Here is a 16,560-nt window from a genome sequence, read left to right as displayed (position 1 = left end):
TTTGAAGCTAAAAATTGCATTTCATAATATTTTTTTTAAAATCAGGAATCAAGAGCAGACAAAAAAAAAGCCCCATCCACAACTCAGAGGTGAGTTTCTAATGAACTCCTGCTGCTCTGCAGAAACTATGTCCTTGAAAACAACATTGGTCTTTTTCATTTTGGACAAAAACGACATAATCATAATTAAAAGACAACTGGTAACGCTTTTAAGATTGATCATGTGGAGTGCGACTAAATAAGGAAAGTTGGTGCAAAGCTGGTCATGGAAGCACTGGATCAAATCTATCACATCGAAACAACATTGGAGTTTGAATGGCTGTTCTTCCTGTTCTTAGTGTTTTGTTGTCTTTAAAGGCTTTTAGGAAGTGTCCAGGATGTCTATTCACTTCTAGGCCTCCTCAATAGCCATAACATTAGGCTTTAGGCTAATAATTAAAGGCTGTTTAAAGACACCCATAGTAGGATTCATGTAAATGCTGTTTAGGCTGACATTTATACTTTGTTAGAGTTTAGTCATCCGTGAAATGTTAAAGGCAAAGTTATTGCTCTAAAGCACCGTTAGACTGCTCAAGTAGTCTGTCCATTGTTGTCAAGATGCTTCATTGGCACAGTCCAGAGAGGTGTTTCAAAACATGAACCTCCATGAGGAGGCCCCCCAACTCCCTGGAGAATCTATGGCTTCTAAATAGCAAAAGAGTGCTCTGCCAAAAGTAAGATGTTTAAACAAAACCACCAGTGCGCTTTGCAAAAGCGCACTTTGCACAAGTTTTACTTTTTTTTTTTAAATGTCTGCACTGCCTCAAAAGTCTTGGATTCCTGAGGCTTTACTCTAGTAATTTAATCTAAATTCAGGACTGTATTTTTGGTACTAATGCTTTAAAGTTCCACTCCGATCATCTTTTTATCTATTTCCAAAAATTGTTTTTTTAATTATGATTTTGTCAAAATAAAAAAAAACTTTTGTCATTAACTTGGACATAGTTTCTGCCAAGCAGCAGTAGTTCATAGAATTTCACACATTAAGTTGTGGGACAGAGCAACCTTGCCCCCACTTCCGTCTGCCACTAACTTACAGCCCCTCACACCCATGCAACAAAAAAATTGTGAGCAAGATTGGAGCCATCCAGACGTACAATTTTGAGCCAGATGCCAGGTTGGACGTGGAAAAAGAAGACGTACATGGATTTAGTCGTCTACAAGTGGATGCATCAGAATGGAGCTTAGCAGGGAGCTTGTGGCCCACCAGTGTATCTGTGATGTCAAACCAATGACATCTTTTTATCTTCCGCTCCTGATTAACAACAATTTAAATGAAGAAAAACTCAGAAAATTAATTTTAAGCTTATTTTTCTTTTCTATGTCCTTCATATGGATTTGAGTTGGAATCTGAGGGTTAATGTTCCTGATTGGCTCATTATCCTGCATCAAGGCACAGACTGCATTGATGCAGTCTACAAAGTGGGAAACAATCTGGCATAACAGTCACTTCTTCTCTTTAAATAGACAAACCCTGTCTAATAAAATTTTAGGTTACCTGTAATACATTCTCTGGCTTCAGAACATCACTTCACAGATTCACAGAAGCACAATTCATAAAGGATTAATAAATATGAGCATAGAAGATTTTATTCAGTCAGTGTTGACAGCTATGCAGGAAAGTTAATTTTGTTTTGAGCACTGGAAAGGATTTGCAGAACAAATGAATGTGAAAAATGTGGTGGTTCTGTTCCCACAACTCACATGGTTTTGTGTCATTGGTGCTTTTAGTCACAGTATGTTCTAGATGAAAGGAACAGAACTGAAGGCTAAAAGAACAACAGATAAAGTAAAAAAAAAAATCCACCAGATTTTACATAATAACAACAGAACTAAAAAGCCGAACATGAAGAATGGATGTCGACAGAAAGCTGGAAAAACTACTGACCTGCGAGGACGATAGTGAGTTCACTCCACCGTGCAGGGCGGCCTGGGCAAGGCGGTGAGCGCTGATGTGAGGCAGCTTCTCTTTGGACATTAGCGCCTCTGCACGTTTGATGATGTCGCCCATGCGGTGGATGAAGCCCTCCTTCTCAGACGGCAGGAGGAATTCATTGTGGATCTGGAGGTCAAAAGGTGGAGAGAGCGTTCAAACATGCGACAGGATAATAGGCTTGCATTACAGGAACACTGACAGCACAATTTAAGGTGGAATATTATTTTAATTTGCAAGACAAGACAATCTTAACACATTTTATTTATGTAGACAATGTATTTGTGGGGAAAACATCAGTCTACCAATATAAACCCAATTCATCTTAAATTAAATGTTTTCCATTTATATTGATAGTTAGAGACACAAACCTTAGTGGCCAAAGTTTTTGTTTGTACAGAATTGTGTGACGACATGGGGGAGAGGATGTTACGGTATTGGGGTTTGAGTGTTTCTTGTGAGAGAAAGTTGCTTTTCTACATAAAAATCCTCAGAAAATACTTAATATAGCTTGAAGTTTAGCGTAGTGGTGAAGTTTTGCTGTAATTTGTGATCTTTTCCAGACAAACGTGGCACAAATTTCTTCATTTAACATAAAACCACGGGAGTGGTGTGATGCCTGTGCCCCTGCTGTGCCTATACACCCTAAACAAAAGCCCCAGTGAACAAAAAGTGCTGGTGTGCACTCATCACTCCTTGTTCACATACAGACTCCAGCCATTCAGAGCTGCTTGCAGACACTCGCAGCACATGCTTACAAACACAAATATGGACGGAGTTGGGCAATATTTTTAGAACAGACATGAAAGTAAAGCTAAAATGAGGATCCACAGTTTTGATTGAGCAATTTGAGAAACTTATCATCAGACGTCATAAGTTGCATTAAATATTTTTACGTTTTACATTTTCAACCTGGTATATAAGCTGATTTGCTATTCTGTGCATATGTGCATTTAGACTTAAAAACCCACTTTGATGAAAATGATGTTCTTTGGTGTTTTTAACATGTTCTTGTGGCATTTTTTTCATGATGGAGGACATATATTAAGAAAATTAAGCTTAAAATAGCGTTTCTGAATATTTCTCTATTCAAATTGTTGTGAATCAGGAGCAGACATAAAATACAGTTTGAAAAGGAGCCTATTTGTTGCATAGAAAATATTCTGGGCAGGCCTCAAGCTCCCTGCTCTGAGCTCTCAGCAAGGAGAGGAAAAAGGGGGTGGGCTTGCTCCTTGCCAATGATGCCGCCCACAACTCAGAGGCAAATTTTCTGATGAACTCCTCCTTCTCTACAGAAACTATGTCCTAGAAAACGACAGAATTTTTTTTTTTTGTTCTGGATAAAAACAGCAAATTCATCATAATTAAAAGACCAATAGGAACGCTTCGAAAATAAATCAAAAGATGAATGATCTTTAAGAGCTTCCTCTAAAAACGATTTTAATGGCATTTAAAAGAGTTAAATCTCTAACCTCAAGCAAATTGCAAACCTATTTACTCTACCTTTGGGAAACAGATGGGGAGAAAAACATAATGTATTCTGCTTCTGATTTGGTCCAGATCTATCAAGCTTAAGTTTTTTTTTAAACATTAATGTCATCAGATGTAAAAAAAAAAAGTAAACATCTGACTTATAAGAGCCATTTTCTAAACAATGAATTCACTGCGTGATTCTGTTTTGTCTGTTTGGTCTACTGCTGAAGTCAAATCAAATTCAAAACAACCTTGAGCGATCCACTGAAACTGAGCGATAAAACTTGAAGTCTTAAATTAAATGATGCCGTTACGTTGTTCAGGGATAATTGAGTATTCTTCCTGCTGTACTGCATTAACACATGACTGTTAATGTTAATAGTGAGCAGAAAGGTCTCAGAGTTTAAACTGCTGACATTCAACTCTCTTTACATTAAATTGATCCTAGAGTGCTTCAAAATGTCAAGTAAATAACTGCAAAGCAAACGAGAGAAGTTGCATTCAAAGTTTGGAGTGCCTAGTTCTCTTGACTCACCATGACGGCGGCCATGTCTTCTGGATTATCTCCATCCAGATCAAACTTGAAGGTCACCATCTTGTCATTGTAGGTCTGCAGCTGACACTCAACCACTCGGTCTACTTTGTCAGAGAGCTAAATTGAGCCAAAGAAAAGATGTCTTCTGTCACACACAGAATCTCTCTGGTTGTACATTCATCTTAAGTAAAACCATTTTGATATAAAATTTAGCAAAAAACTGTGAATACTTTCTTAGCTGGCAGTAAACAGGTTATTATGGAGCTATTAACAACATATTTGTCGTACTCCTGTGATCCGAAGCCTGGAGCGTGCCCTCTTCCGAAACAGCTTCCCAGCTGTTCGCCTTGCAGCTGTTTTCTCATTTTTCTCTGACAGGCCCTCGTAGCCGTCACTCAAGCCTGAAGTCACATCGGAGGCATAGCTGCAATATATTTAATTCATAGTTAGAAACACTTCTAGCAATTTTTAGACCATCAATTCATCAGTAAATGTAATTTTAAAGTAAAAACCTCCAGATGCATGCATGCACATATGCTCTGTGGATTTCAGGGAACTTGGAAACATTCAGCACATATTATAAAAAGCTCTGGTTCAGCTAATTGTGTCTCGTGGGTCTTTTTGGATCTCTGTGGTTACAGATTCCAGCCGCCTCCCCAGCAATGGCTTCTAAAAATTTTTAAAGGCCTACTTGGTTGGCAGCTTCCCCACATCTCTATATAAAAACTTGAATCTCAAAGGTAATCTAAGCTCAAAGTAAAGTCCGCTTTTCCCCACAAACATGAAATGCATGAAGATTAGACGCTTGCTAACAAGTGTCCTGTTAGGAAATGTACCGGTATCTGCTCGGTTTTCTCAGAGGGAGACTTGGCTACCTTTCTTCCTCAGTAGTATGTGCTTCTCCTGTTAAGCAACACGATACTCAAACACTCTTGACATTTCTATTAGGGCCAAGATGGATGAGTCACACAGTATCGAGTGACTAGCCATCGAAGAAAACAATGAATTCTCAACATTTACACGAACAAACATCACATCAAACATTAATTTAGCATTGATTATAATTAATAATATACAAAATGTTTAAATTTGGTAATAAAACAGCATTTTTCTAAATTTATGTTAGGGAAAAGAAATAGACCATCAAGAAATCATTAAAAAGTGTAAATAAACGCCGCTCTTTGACCATTACTTCAACAACAATTAAAGTTCTTTAACCCAGGAGAACCCCACCACACGCACACATGGGCATAATTAACTTGTCCACTTTTATCTCACATGCTGAGTATATAGCCCCTATTTCTAACATCCCACCACCATGAAAAACAGGCCCTGCACAACATCTGAGACACTCTAAAAGAAAGCTGCAAGGGTCCATTCTGCCTGGCTTCAATAAAAACAAAGAGGAGCCCGTGGATTGCCCCCAAGCTTGTTGTTTCAGCCCCACAGATGTGAAGATGAGCTGGAGTTACACAGAAAAGATGTTTCCTCAGGATTCACGCTAATACACAGATATCACAATGGAAAAAAACAAAAGAAGCAGTGAACCCCAAGTTCAGTGGATGATAAGGAAAGATGAGTGGAGGGTAAAAACAAGGGAGAGATGATGGAACTCTACCTGTCCACGGGGGAGCTGAAGCCACTTTGGGGCCCTGAGTTGCCATGTTCAGTGTTACTGGACACTGCGATACTCTAGAAAGAAACAAAAACAAAGTTTCAAAAAATTTTCATTTCATCAGTTTAAGTCAAACAGTTAACCATGAAATTAAAGATTTATGGAACTGATTATTTGAAATATTGAAAAATAATAAAAAACGGCTGATCTTTTACCAATAGAAATATACGCTAGTTCAAAAAAAATATTGTTTTAGACACTTGTAATTCAGCAATAAAAAACTTTTTATACATTTATTGTACTTAAATGTCAGTCTTTTAAGTTATTTTAAAAGTGTTTCCAGTGGTCTTTTAATTCTGAATGTGCCATTTTTAGCCAACAGTTAAAAAAACGGCATTGTTTTCAAGGACATACTTTCTGCAGAGCAGCAGGAGGTCATTAGAAATTCGCCTCTGAGTTGTAAGTGGGACCAATGGCACGGAGCAACCCTGTCTCCACTTCCTACACCCGTTGCTGAGAGCTCTCTGTAAACGTGCTCTCATGCTACATGTTACAAGCTAGCTTACAGCTCCTCACACCCCCATGTAGCATTACCGGTGCAACAAAAATTGCAAGCAAAATCAGAGCTATCCAGCTTTAGAGTTTTGAGCCAGATGCCGGCTCAGACGAGGATGCAAACACGTACATCTACAAATGGATGCATCAGAATGGAGTGGAGCAGAGAGCTTATGGCCCATCCTGTATTTGTGACGTCACAACTACAATCTTTTTCAAATTGCATTTTTTCGTCTGCTCCTTTTTCAGAATGATTTGAATAAAGAGATACTCAGAAATGCAATTTTAAGCTTAATTTTCCTTATATATGTCCTCAAACATCAGAAAAATTCCACGAGAACATGTTAAATACACAATTTTTATCAGAGTGTGTCTTTAAGTAAGTAAAAGAATAGGCACATTTTTATTAAATTTGTGAGTAAATTAAAATTAGACGAAATTCTGCAAAATGAGTCCTTGTTATTCACAGCACCACCCTGCAATTTCAGCTACCCTGGAATGCTGATGCTGCTTACTGAGGGGAAGCGCAGGGCTGGGATGGGGTGACCGTTTACAGCTGGGGTACCGGCGTGCGCCGTGGGAGGGGTTCCCGGCGAGTTAAAGCTGCCGGCCTCCAATGGATCCTGAAGACAGGAGGAACTCAGGTCGTCGTCCGTCTCACAGTCAGCTGTTTCAACAAAGCACAAACGCTATTTAGACTGTGACCAGCTGTGACCTGAAAAAACGGACATGAGATGTTCGCACGTGACCTGCAAACAGTAAATGACCACAAACTTGGAGTGTGGCATTCACGCAAACAGACATAATACCAGATCAGATTGATTCTAGAAAATCAGATGCTCATTCAGAAAGATATTCTATTTAAAAACTGTGAAAATGAAGCAACTGTTTCACAGCACTGGCATCACACCGTAAGATGAAGCCTATGGCCTGTAATTAATTCAGTTTTTCACAAGAGTATAATTCAGATGCAACTTCGGATCTTAATAGCTCTGTTTTGCCAGAGGAATTCCAAAGAAAATTCGTAAAAGTTTGCAATTTTTAAAACTTGATGAAATAAAACACAGTAAGATTAACAAAATTTTACACTGTTATATCATTCATTCATATATTTTATCGTAAATCTAGTTGTACAAAATGTACTAACAGCATCCTAGTCTAATATTTTTTGTCACAATTAGCTTTTTCTTAAAATATTATTTGTTGTTTATTTATCTTTATTACCACACTGCAAACCATTTGGTAATTCCACAGATTGAAAACCTTACTTTTTAGAAATTCAAGATATTTTACCATGTCCGAATCTTGCGTTTGGTCTTCAGACTGCAGTTACTGCAGTCTGAACGGGTACGAACGTACACTGATAGGTGTTTCTGACATATAGATTATGGGGAAAACAGTAAAAATCTCATTAATGAGCTTCCATTTATTCGAACTAATTTGAATGAGTTACTGTGTCTCCTCTTCGTGGTGTTATGGCATTGTTTTAAGAGAATTCTGTTGAGGAACTACAAGGTAGCTTTTGGAATGATGTCACAGCATACCGCAGAACAATATACAGCAAAGCGTTTTCAGCTGCATTAAAATGAACATTTGCTTAGAACAAGCAAAACAAAAAAGACTTATTGGGCATTACAAAATTCGTTTTTAAGTAACTATCTAACAATGAGCTGTTTAACTTATTTTCCCTTTTTGAATGAAATGCGAAATACCAATTTACGTGCATGTCCATAGACTTTTCATTTGAAGCAGCCAATTGAACACGCATTGCTGAGTGTGAATGTAGCAAAGATGTCTCATTAAGAGCTCACAGTTAGCAGAAGAAAGGCTGTTGTGGCGAGCATTAAAGTGCTGATCCGCCTCTGGCTCCTCTGGCTCTGCAGGGAAGTTAGAGCAGACGCCCGAGTCTGCAGAACTGGTGACGGGGGACATGTTGGGGGCCAGAGGTGACAAAGTTGAGCTGGGGGACTTAGTTCCGGTGGCATCACCGCCTCTACTGCAAGGAGTCTGTGGTTCTGGTTCCTCTTCTATTGCCTCTTGTGCTTGCTTCTTCTTCCCCTCTTCCGTCTGTCGCCTCAATTTGTCTCTCTGCCTCTTGATGGCCGTCACTCTGTCCCGTATGGCTTTGGCCACGATTTTGAAGTCTGCCTCACACACAAAGCCAAGCACAACCTGCGTAAAAAAACAAGGAATGTGTGCATGTAATGGTCCGCACGTAACACCCTGATCGTGCAAATTGTGACATTAAATTTTGCCAAAGGTGTTTAAACAGAATTTGTTTTGGAATAACACACAGTCATTCCAGCTGCCTAATCTGCATCCAGAAACTATAGGTCCAGTAAATTTGGCACTTAGTCCAAACCTGCCTCTCAACACGTCAGATTAAGAGCTAAACTAGTCGAGCTGATCAGCTGGACTAGATGTTCCCTACTGATACCAATTTTACTCTTGATGAAATTTGCCAAAGATGTAAACAAGTAGGGAATTGTAGTTTCCATTTTCATTAAAAGTGACCTCCATGGCGGGTTGGTTGAAAGGTGACGGAGTAGGGCTCTGGAGAAAACAAGAGCTTGTTTCATAACAAGCATGAGAGCCATTATATTATTAAACACATAACTCTGGCTGCTTCCTGAGACATGCTCTCACATTTCCAGCCAGTGATGAAAAAAAAGTTGAACTACGACCTTCACAAACGACAGTTTTCTTTAAACCCACTGTGGTAAACGAAAACGTTTCCACTGCCATGTCAGACTGCAATCAAGGATGTGCCGTTTTTTCTTATTTCTCTTGATAACTAGCATAAAACCATCATAATAACTATAATTAGAGATGAGAAACAATACAATTGATAGCTAAGGCTCTTCAATATCTGCTACGATCTGGAATCAATTACTCAAGCTTCCCCAAACTGGGTCAGCTGACGTCACATCATCCCGTGCCAGCTTACCATCTCCTGAGCCACCTCCTCAGGCACGTCTTTGTAGAGCTCAAAGAGGAACTCAATGGCGTTGTTGTCCTTATACTTTCCGTGAAGCTTTTTAATGTCGTCAATACGCAGCCACAGCTTCAGTCCAGACTTCACCAAGTCATCCTCCTCTGCCAGCTCCACATGAACCCCATTGTTCTCCTGGAAGAAGGGGTGATCCAAAAGATCCTGGATGGTGTATCTACAGAAACAGATGAGAAATAGCCTCCATGTAAGCACAGGCCTCGCATTTTTGTCCATGAATATGCATGAAATGCATTTTAGGTAAACAAATGCTTATGGACACTTTCATTTTTACCTTTCATCTTTGTTCATACGTATGCATCCTTCGATGATCTCCTTAAGTTCTGGAACTATGACTTTGTAGAAACTGTCTGGTTTGTTACCCTGCAAAAAACACGCAAAAAAGCAAATTTTTGATATTTTCTGCAGGTTTTAAGGTTTTCTTTTTTAAAGGAATTAGAAAACACATGCAAAATCTAAGACAAAACAAGAACATTTAAAAAATCTAATCCACAAAGCAGCATTCTTTCCATCCAAAAAGAATTATCCTTGATTTATATTAAGCTGCAGCTTTATCACAAAAAAAACTTTTCTGCCACACATGACACATGAGTAATCAGATTTTTCTGAATATAATCACAACAATGTTTTCAGATTATAGTATAGTTGCAATCCCTTTCGAAAACAGTGATGGACAGAAAAAAAAAGACCACTAAAATGTTTGCCCTGAAGTTAGTGACGCATACGGATGACTTCAAGTCGAACATCTAAACAAAAATGATTTACCAGTAAAGAAAAGGAGCTGCACTTTATAACACTGAACACTAACATTTCACACAAACTTACTGCTTTCTATAACTTATAAAAATAGTTCCTTAGACATTTAACCTGCCTGGTTATGAAGAGACAGAACAGAGCTGAATGTTTAAAATGAGCAGAATCTGAGCTATGTCTATTATTTTACTTACCAATTAATCCTCGATACTCCATGTACGAAGACAATATACTTCCTATTATCCTATGTGAAACCATTTAGGACTGACTGGCCTTTTAGCACCTCTGTTGTGAATTGGCACCATAAAAAATGAATTGTGTGAAATGCAAATGAGTTTGTGTTTCATTGTAATCAGTGTCCTCATGCAAACCCGCAAAATAAATCAGCTTTCTGTTGATCTAAAGATCTAATTTAATCTAAGGTGGCACCACTCCTTAACTGTGGTGACTAAGATCTAGATAAGGCCTTAAAAACATGACAGTGGGATTCTGTTTTAGTTTGTTCCATTGGAACAGGGAACAACTGATTGCTTTGTGCAAATAACACAAAGCCGCACTGCACATATAAAGTGTGGCACGCTAAACTGGTCTTCAGTGTGTGCAATTTAACATTATTTCATTTATGACTGTGACAATTTTACTTGATTTGTTTGGCTCATTTAGGTGTTAACGTTACAATGGCTCCTTCACAACCTCACACAAACATAGTTTTCCTTTTTGGAAGAAGTCAACCAGAAGATCTACTCCATATCAACCACTTTTTTTGAGTTTCCCAAGCATGCCAGAGCCTCTCACCCCACATCTGTGCTGAACTTCGTTTGTGTAAACAGGAGAAAACCCCCTGCAGCCAGGTTCCCACTCAAGAAAATGTCAGCAGAGGAAATGAGAAAGAATATTAATGACTCAGAATTGGATTTTTAATATTAATTCTCATCAGAGAGAGCATGAACCCTCAATAGGTCCATATTTCCACACTATTCTCCTCTAACAAATTATGTATTTTAATGTGGCCTACCAATTTAAAGCAAATTCAAATGACTTGCAGACAAATAACATATGTAATTGGGTAAACTTTTGATCTCCACATTGAAGCTTATTCGTTGTTAGTATAATAAATAAAGTGGTGTTTGTGAATCAACAAATGCGCTGTTTAAAAAATCAAATAGATAGATTAAAATTTGTGGATATTGTGTTCGTAAGATTGTTGGAAATATATTTTTGTGCCTTTCAAAATAGTTTGCCCTTGAGATTGGAGTTTATTTTTTTTAAAGAAAGAGGAACATTATTATTTGAGAGGCTATTTATGTTTGAATTATGAAGAGCAAAAATATTATTATTATTTAAAAGATATGTTGACACAAAAAGATCATCAGTCCTTTAATGAGCTCCTTCATTTGCAAAGCTGTATTTTTTTTGTTAAAGCCATCTTTACATTTACTTTTCTTTTTAATTGCCACCCAAAATAATTGAAATGTAAATTATGATGCACATAAATATAAATTATTTATGAACAAAAAATATTAGCAGATTTAAAGTAGTTGCAACTTTCAGCCATCTGACTGTCAAATTAATATACTACGTTGTTTAGGCAAAGAATGACTCAAATTTTTGCCCACCAGATTCCACTGTCATTTTTGGTTTGCATATGTGACACACAAAAAATAAGTGACCCCTTTGTAAAGTAGAATGAGACACATTTTCCCAAACATATAATAAAACCTTGACTGCTCTCCCAATGGTAGTCATTCCTCTATAAATTGAACAGGAGCAGCTTTTAATACACCCACCAGTACCTCAAGTCTCCTTCTTGTCTAATTATTTTTTTCTTTTGCATCCTAAAAGCAAAAGCAAACATCACTGAGTGGACTGAAGGACTGGAAAAGAGCAATGTGTTAAGACTAAAAGACATCTTCAGTTTAAAAAATTAAGCTAGGAAGGTGAAACAAAATAAACAATAAATAAATAAGGACTAACATTAATAAACCATGCTATTGTGAAACATGACTGCACACTGAGAACACAACATTGACAGGATTATGAGTCACAAGTTTTTCTGTGAGCTCAAAATTAATACATTTATTATTGAATTTCAAATGTCTTTATTTCCTCATGGGTCCTTCTATTTTCCAAGCTCTCAGGATGTGCAGTGTTTAAAATAAATTTTATAGGCCCTGTCAGTGTAATTCAAGTGACTTGATGGAAGGGAAGGAAGCAAACAGATGGGGACAATTATGTTCAATGCAGGGGAAATAAGGTGAACCTCTTCTTCCCATTTACTTACACTGGTGACTTTACGGTAGATCTGAGCGGCATTTTGGCACTCAGAGTATGGGTACTCAGAGGTGGCCATTTCAAGGATGCACATCCCCAAGGCGTAGACGTCCACTGCTTCGTCATACTTCTCTTCATACATCTCTGGGGCCATAAACTCTGGTGTTCCTGTCAGAGAAACAAACGAGCATAGAGCTACTGCAAAACCACAACAAAAGTTTAGCTCTGCTAACCCCCCCCACAAATTGTTCCCTTAAATTATTAGTTTTTGGCCATGAATTAGTGTTTTGTGTGCTCAAATTAGCATTGTGTGGCTACAAATTAGTAGTATCAAAAGAAGATACTAAAACCCTAATTTCTGCGCATAAAATGCTAGTTTGTGCACACAAAATTGTAATTTCTGTCCACAAAATACTTATTTGTGGCCAAAAATTACTAATTTGATGTGACAGGTATTTTTTTGGGTTGTTTAATTTAATGTGATGTTCAGGGCTACGTAAAAAAATGCTACTATTACACTGAGGGTTTATTTAATAGTGAATCAACATTGTAACTCCTACATCAAGAATTTGTCTGATTAGCCTTTAAAATGGCCTTTTCACTTATAGTAATCTCCTAAAACCAATCATATAACCCATTGGGTATGACACCATAAAGTGAATGGATGACTGAATGCATTTTAAACTATTACATGTATGATGGGTTTAGTTATGGGAAAACATGCTAAAAAAATATTAGGATACTTGTTTTTAATGTAAATTAACACATTTTACAGTCAAAAGCTCCAATCATATACAAATGTTTTCTATTTTTCATATCGTCTTAATTTTCTAGGTTTGACTGTTTCTACTGTGCAACAACAACGTTCGAGGCAAGAGCTGAATTTCCCTTTAAGTTTTTTGTATGCATACTGCCAAAGTGAAAAACCAATAACTGTGTAGGGTTCAGAAGCATTTCAAGCCAGTGGAAGAGGTCAAGGGTTAGAAATTCTTGCTTCTGGATCAAAGGAATAGATCAACTGAAAAACAGAAGCATTCAAATAAAGTCCTACCTGTGAAGTAAACCACTAATTTTTATGTTTGTTATTTGAAATTAGCTATTTTTATGTGAACCTGGTTTATTAAAAGGAAGCACCGCTTCCGATTTACTATTACATCACAGCTCTTTACCACTCTGGCAGCAGCTTAAAGACCCACTTCAATGAAAATTGTGTTTAAAAGTAGCATTTTTCTGATGATAGAAAACATATACGTATAATGAAAATTTAGCATAAAATTGCATTTCTGATTATTTATTTATTCAAATTGCTGTGAATCAAGAGAAGATGAAATACAGTTTGAAAAGGCGCTTAATTGTGACATAGAAAAATATGCAGGGTGGGCTACAGCATCCTGCTCCGCTTTACACAGAGAGCTCTCAGCAACGGAGTGAGGAGGGGGGGTTGTTGCTTCGTGCCCACAACTCAGAGACAAATTTCTAATAAACTACTGCCATTCCGCTGAAACTGTCCGAAAAAATGACACAGGTTTTTTGATCTTGACTAACGGCATATTAAATAACACCACTAGGAACGCTTTTAGAAAATCTTAAAAGATGATCGGAATGAGTCTTTAAACAAATGGTTATGAAAAAGAAAAAAGCGATGTAAACAAGCTAGAAGGCAAAGACAATTTGAATCTTTGTCTTTCTTTAAATATTATTTTAACATTATATTTAACAAAGATTGAGGTAAACTAATCTAAAATGCTGAATTTGGAAATATCTCTTACCTATGACACTTTTAGCAAAAGAGGCACTTTTGAGAGTGGCAAGCCCCAGATCTCCGATCTTAACAGAGCCAGTTGGGCCGGTGATGAATATGTTGTCACACTTCAGGTCGCGGTGAATTATTGGAGGTGTGCGTGTGTGCAGGAAGTGAAGGCCTTTGAGGATCTGTCGACTCCAGCGCTGCAGCAGTTTCAGCTTCATCTCCTTGAATCTTTTCAGATACCTAAAACAAAGAAAGATTACATTACACAACCAAGGAAGCTTTCAAGTGCCACCAAGTAATTTGTCTTATTTTCTTGACAACCAAGAGGAAGTCTTCAGGTTGTCTGTGTTTTGTCACAGAACGTTTTATTAGGACAAGACATATTCTCCAACTCTATTACTCCAAACACATATTTTAAATGTAGAAGACAAGCTGACAGCCATGATGAAATTTTCCAGCTGGGATCAAAGACAAATGACAGAGAAAAGAAAAAGAAACAAACTCACGTCTTGAGTGTGCCAGAGGTCATGAGCTCAGTCACCAGGATGATGCACTTGTGGCCCTTTACAGTTGATTTCCAGGAGTCATGAAAGCGAACAATATTTGGATGCTGCAGGCCTTTCAGCATCTCCACTTCCTCACTGAAACGCTGTCGCTCTGCTTTGGTCAATTTACGCGTCTGCAGTAAAAAAGAAAAATCGAATTAGGAAAATGATTCCACTCTTTTATTTTTAATTAATATTAATTACATTGATCACTAAAAACAATGGCATTAACGTTTTCATGAATATAGAGTATTATATAGATTATCGTAATGGTACATTTTTACAAATATAATCTATTTTTAAAAAACCTGTGTTGTTTTCTAGGACATAGTTCCTGCAGAACAGCAGAATTTGATTATAAATTAGTGTCTGCGTTGTGTGCAGATGCATAATCCATGTTCTCCAGCTAGCTTACAGCCCCTCACACCACCAGCCTAAAATTATAAGTGGAACAAAAATGGCAAGCAATATTGGAGCTATCCAGCCATCTAGTTTTTTGAGCCAGATGCCAGAAGCATCAGAATGTAGCGGAGCAGGGAGCTTATAGCTTGCTGTAGTAGCTTCAATGTCACATACAAGCTTTTTCTAAAAGAGTTTTTTAAACGGTCCATGATTCACGATTTAAATAATGCAATTTTTAGCCTATTTTTCTAAAAATATGTCCTCCATCATGAGAAAAATGCCATAAGAACATATTGAAAACACTCAAAATACATTTTGTATGCGACCAAGTCTTTAAAGGGTCCAGAAAAAAATGGAATTAGCATGTTTGTATTTACAAAACCCTTCCAGAACAGTCATAAAATTGAAATAGGCCCACATATTTATCAAAGTTTAAAACAAATTTGCTGGTTTATACTGTTACATAACCTGGCTGTTATAAACAGCATACACAACTTTGGGGCTAATTTGATGAATCCCTGTTATCACAGCTTAAGTCAGTCAGCTCCCTCGCACATTGAAAACCACAGCTCTGTCCGTTTTGATGTCCCTCCTGTTACATAATCTCTTTAACATGCAATGATGGAAAGGACTTCTTGGGTTTAGTAAAGCAGTTCCCAAATTTCATGTAAAAACAAACCAAAACACTGCAATCAAGTTAGCTGAACAATGATGTTTTTGATTTTGCTTTAGAATGAATGGTTTGATTTAGTTACATCTCTGCCCAGGGTGGGTGCTTAGTGGGAAACCCCTTAGAGACTTCAGCGTATGAATCCTACATTGATCCAGATTTCTGGGGAGAAAACTAAGCTCCCCATATGTTTATGCTTACAATAGGCACAGCCATTCCTGTTTTCTCTGTGTTTGCCTAACACAGAAGGACATGCTGAAGCACGTACAGTGCAGACCGTCTAGAGACCTGTTGGAAATGAGGCCACACAATGAAACTTTTACCTGGTGACTCGGCCATGAGGGTCCTCTGTGAAAAATTCAAGGCAGAGGTACTTTGACCTGGCAGATTACTTTTAGGTTAATAGATATCTGTTTATGATGTGAAAATACGTCACAGTTCATCCGACCTATGTAAAACCTTTCTCAGAACTACTAAATCATTGCCAAAAAAGGCAAAGAACTTTAAATTTAACTTGTGTTAAATGTCAAAAGGGCCCGGACAACATATGTAGAGATGCTTACTTAAATGAGCCAGGTTTGTGTCGGTCTAATTTATCTAAGATGCACTCAGTTTAGCTTTGCAAGCACTTAGGTTTACCACTGTCACAGATCAGGGCAATCTAAAAAACAAGGAGACACATACAAAATTAGAAATTATGGAGCATGCAGGGCTGTGTGGTGTTTACACATGAGCCAGGAGTCACTGGGTGTATGTGCCTTGTGAATCCTGATATTTATGGATAAGAGTTTGATAACGCTGGACAACAGCCGTCTCTTGTGCACTTAAAATTATAAGAGTGTGCAGAACAGAAATGACGCAACATTCATAGCTGCAGCACGAAGTCCTGCCAAACAGGAGACCCTGGCACATCCAAAACCACAAAACCTACTAGAGCTTGGCAAACAGGCTGGAATCACAACTAGTGACGTATTTAAAGTACATAAATCTCGGAAAAAGTAGGATCTCTG

General features: G+C 37.8%; 1 protein-coding gene across 3 annotated transcripts in view; it reads right to left on the bottom strand.

Annotated features, from left to right (window-relative positions):
- wnk4a (WNK lysine deficient protein kinase 4a) overlaps positions 1 to 16,560 on the bottom strand; it is a 41,855-nt gene that overhangs the window by 10,773 nt on the left and 14,522 nt on the right. For all 3 annotated transcript variants that reach the window (XM_023949260.2, XM_023949261.2, XM_078937038.1), the window contains 11 exons: positions 14,440 to 14,612; positions 13,953 to 14,173; positions 12,194 to 12,351; positions 9,434 to 9,522; positions 9,097 to 9,316; positions 7,961 to 8,321; positions 6,665 to 6,816; positions 5,598 to 5,671; positions 4,268 to 4,403; positions 3,980 to 4,096; positions 1,927 to 2,100 (listed from right to left, as the gene is read on the bottom strand). In XM_023949260.2, the coding sequence (XP_023805028.1) occupies positions 1,927 to 2,100; positions 3,980 to 4,096; positions 4,268 to 4,403; positions 5,598 to 5,671; positions 6,665 to 6,816; positions 7,961 to 8,321; positions 9,097 to 9,316; positions 9,434 to 9,522; positions 12,194 to 12,351; positions 13,953 to 14,173; positions 14,440 to 14,612 (1,875 nt within the window). The remainder of the gene's footprint in view (positions 1 to 1,926; positions 2,101 to 3,979; positions 4,097 to 4,267; positions 4,404 to 5,597; positions 5,672 to 6,664; positions 6,817 to 7,960; positions 8,322 to 9,096; positions 9,317 to 9,433; positions 9,523 to 12,193; positions 12,352 to 13,952; positions 14,174 to 14,439; positions 14,613 to 16,560) is intronic.

Source organism: Oryzias latipes, chromosome 19 (genome assembly GCF_053564925.1).
Source record: "Oryzias latipes strain Hd-rR chromosome 19, Olatipes_Hd-rR_3.1".
Lineage (NCBI taxonomy): Eukaryota > Metazoa > Chordata > Actinopteri > Beloniformes > Adrianichthyidae > Oryzias > Oryzias latipes.
The sequence above is the reverse complement of the archived record's forward strand: the minus strand, read 5'-3'. Positions and strand labels throughout refer to the sequence as shown.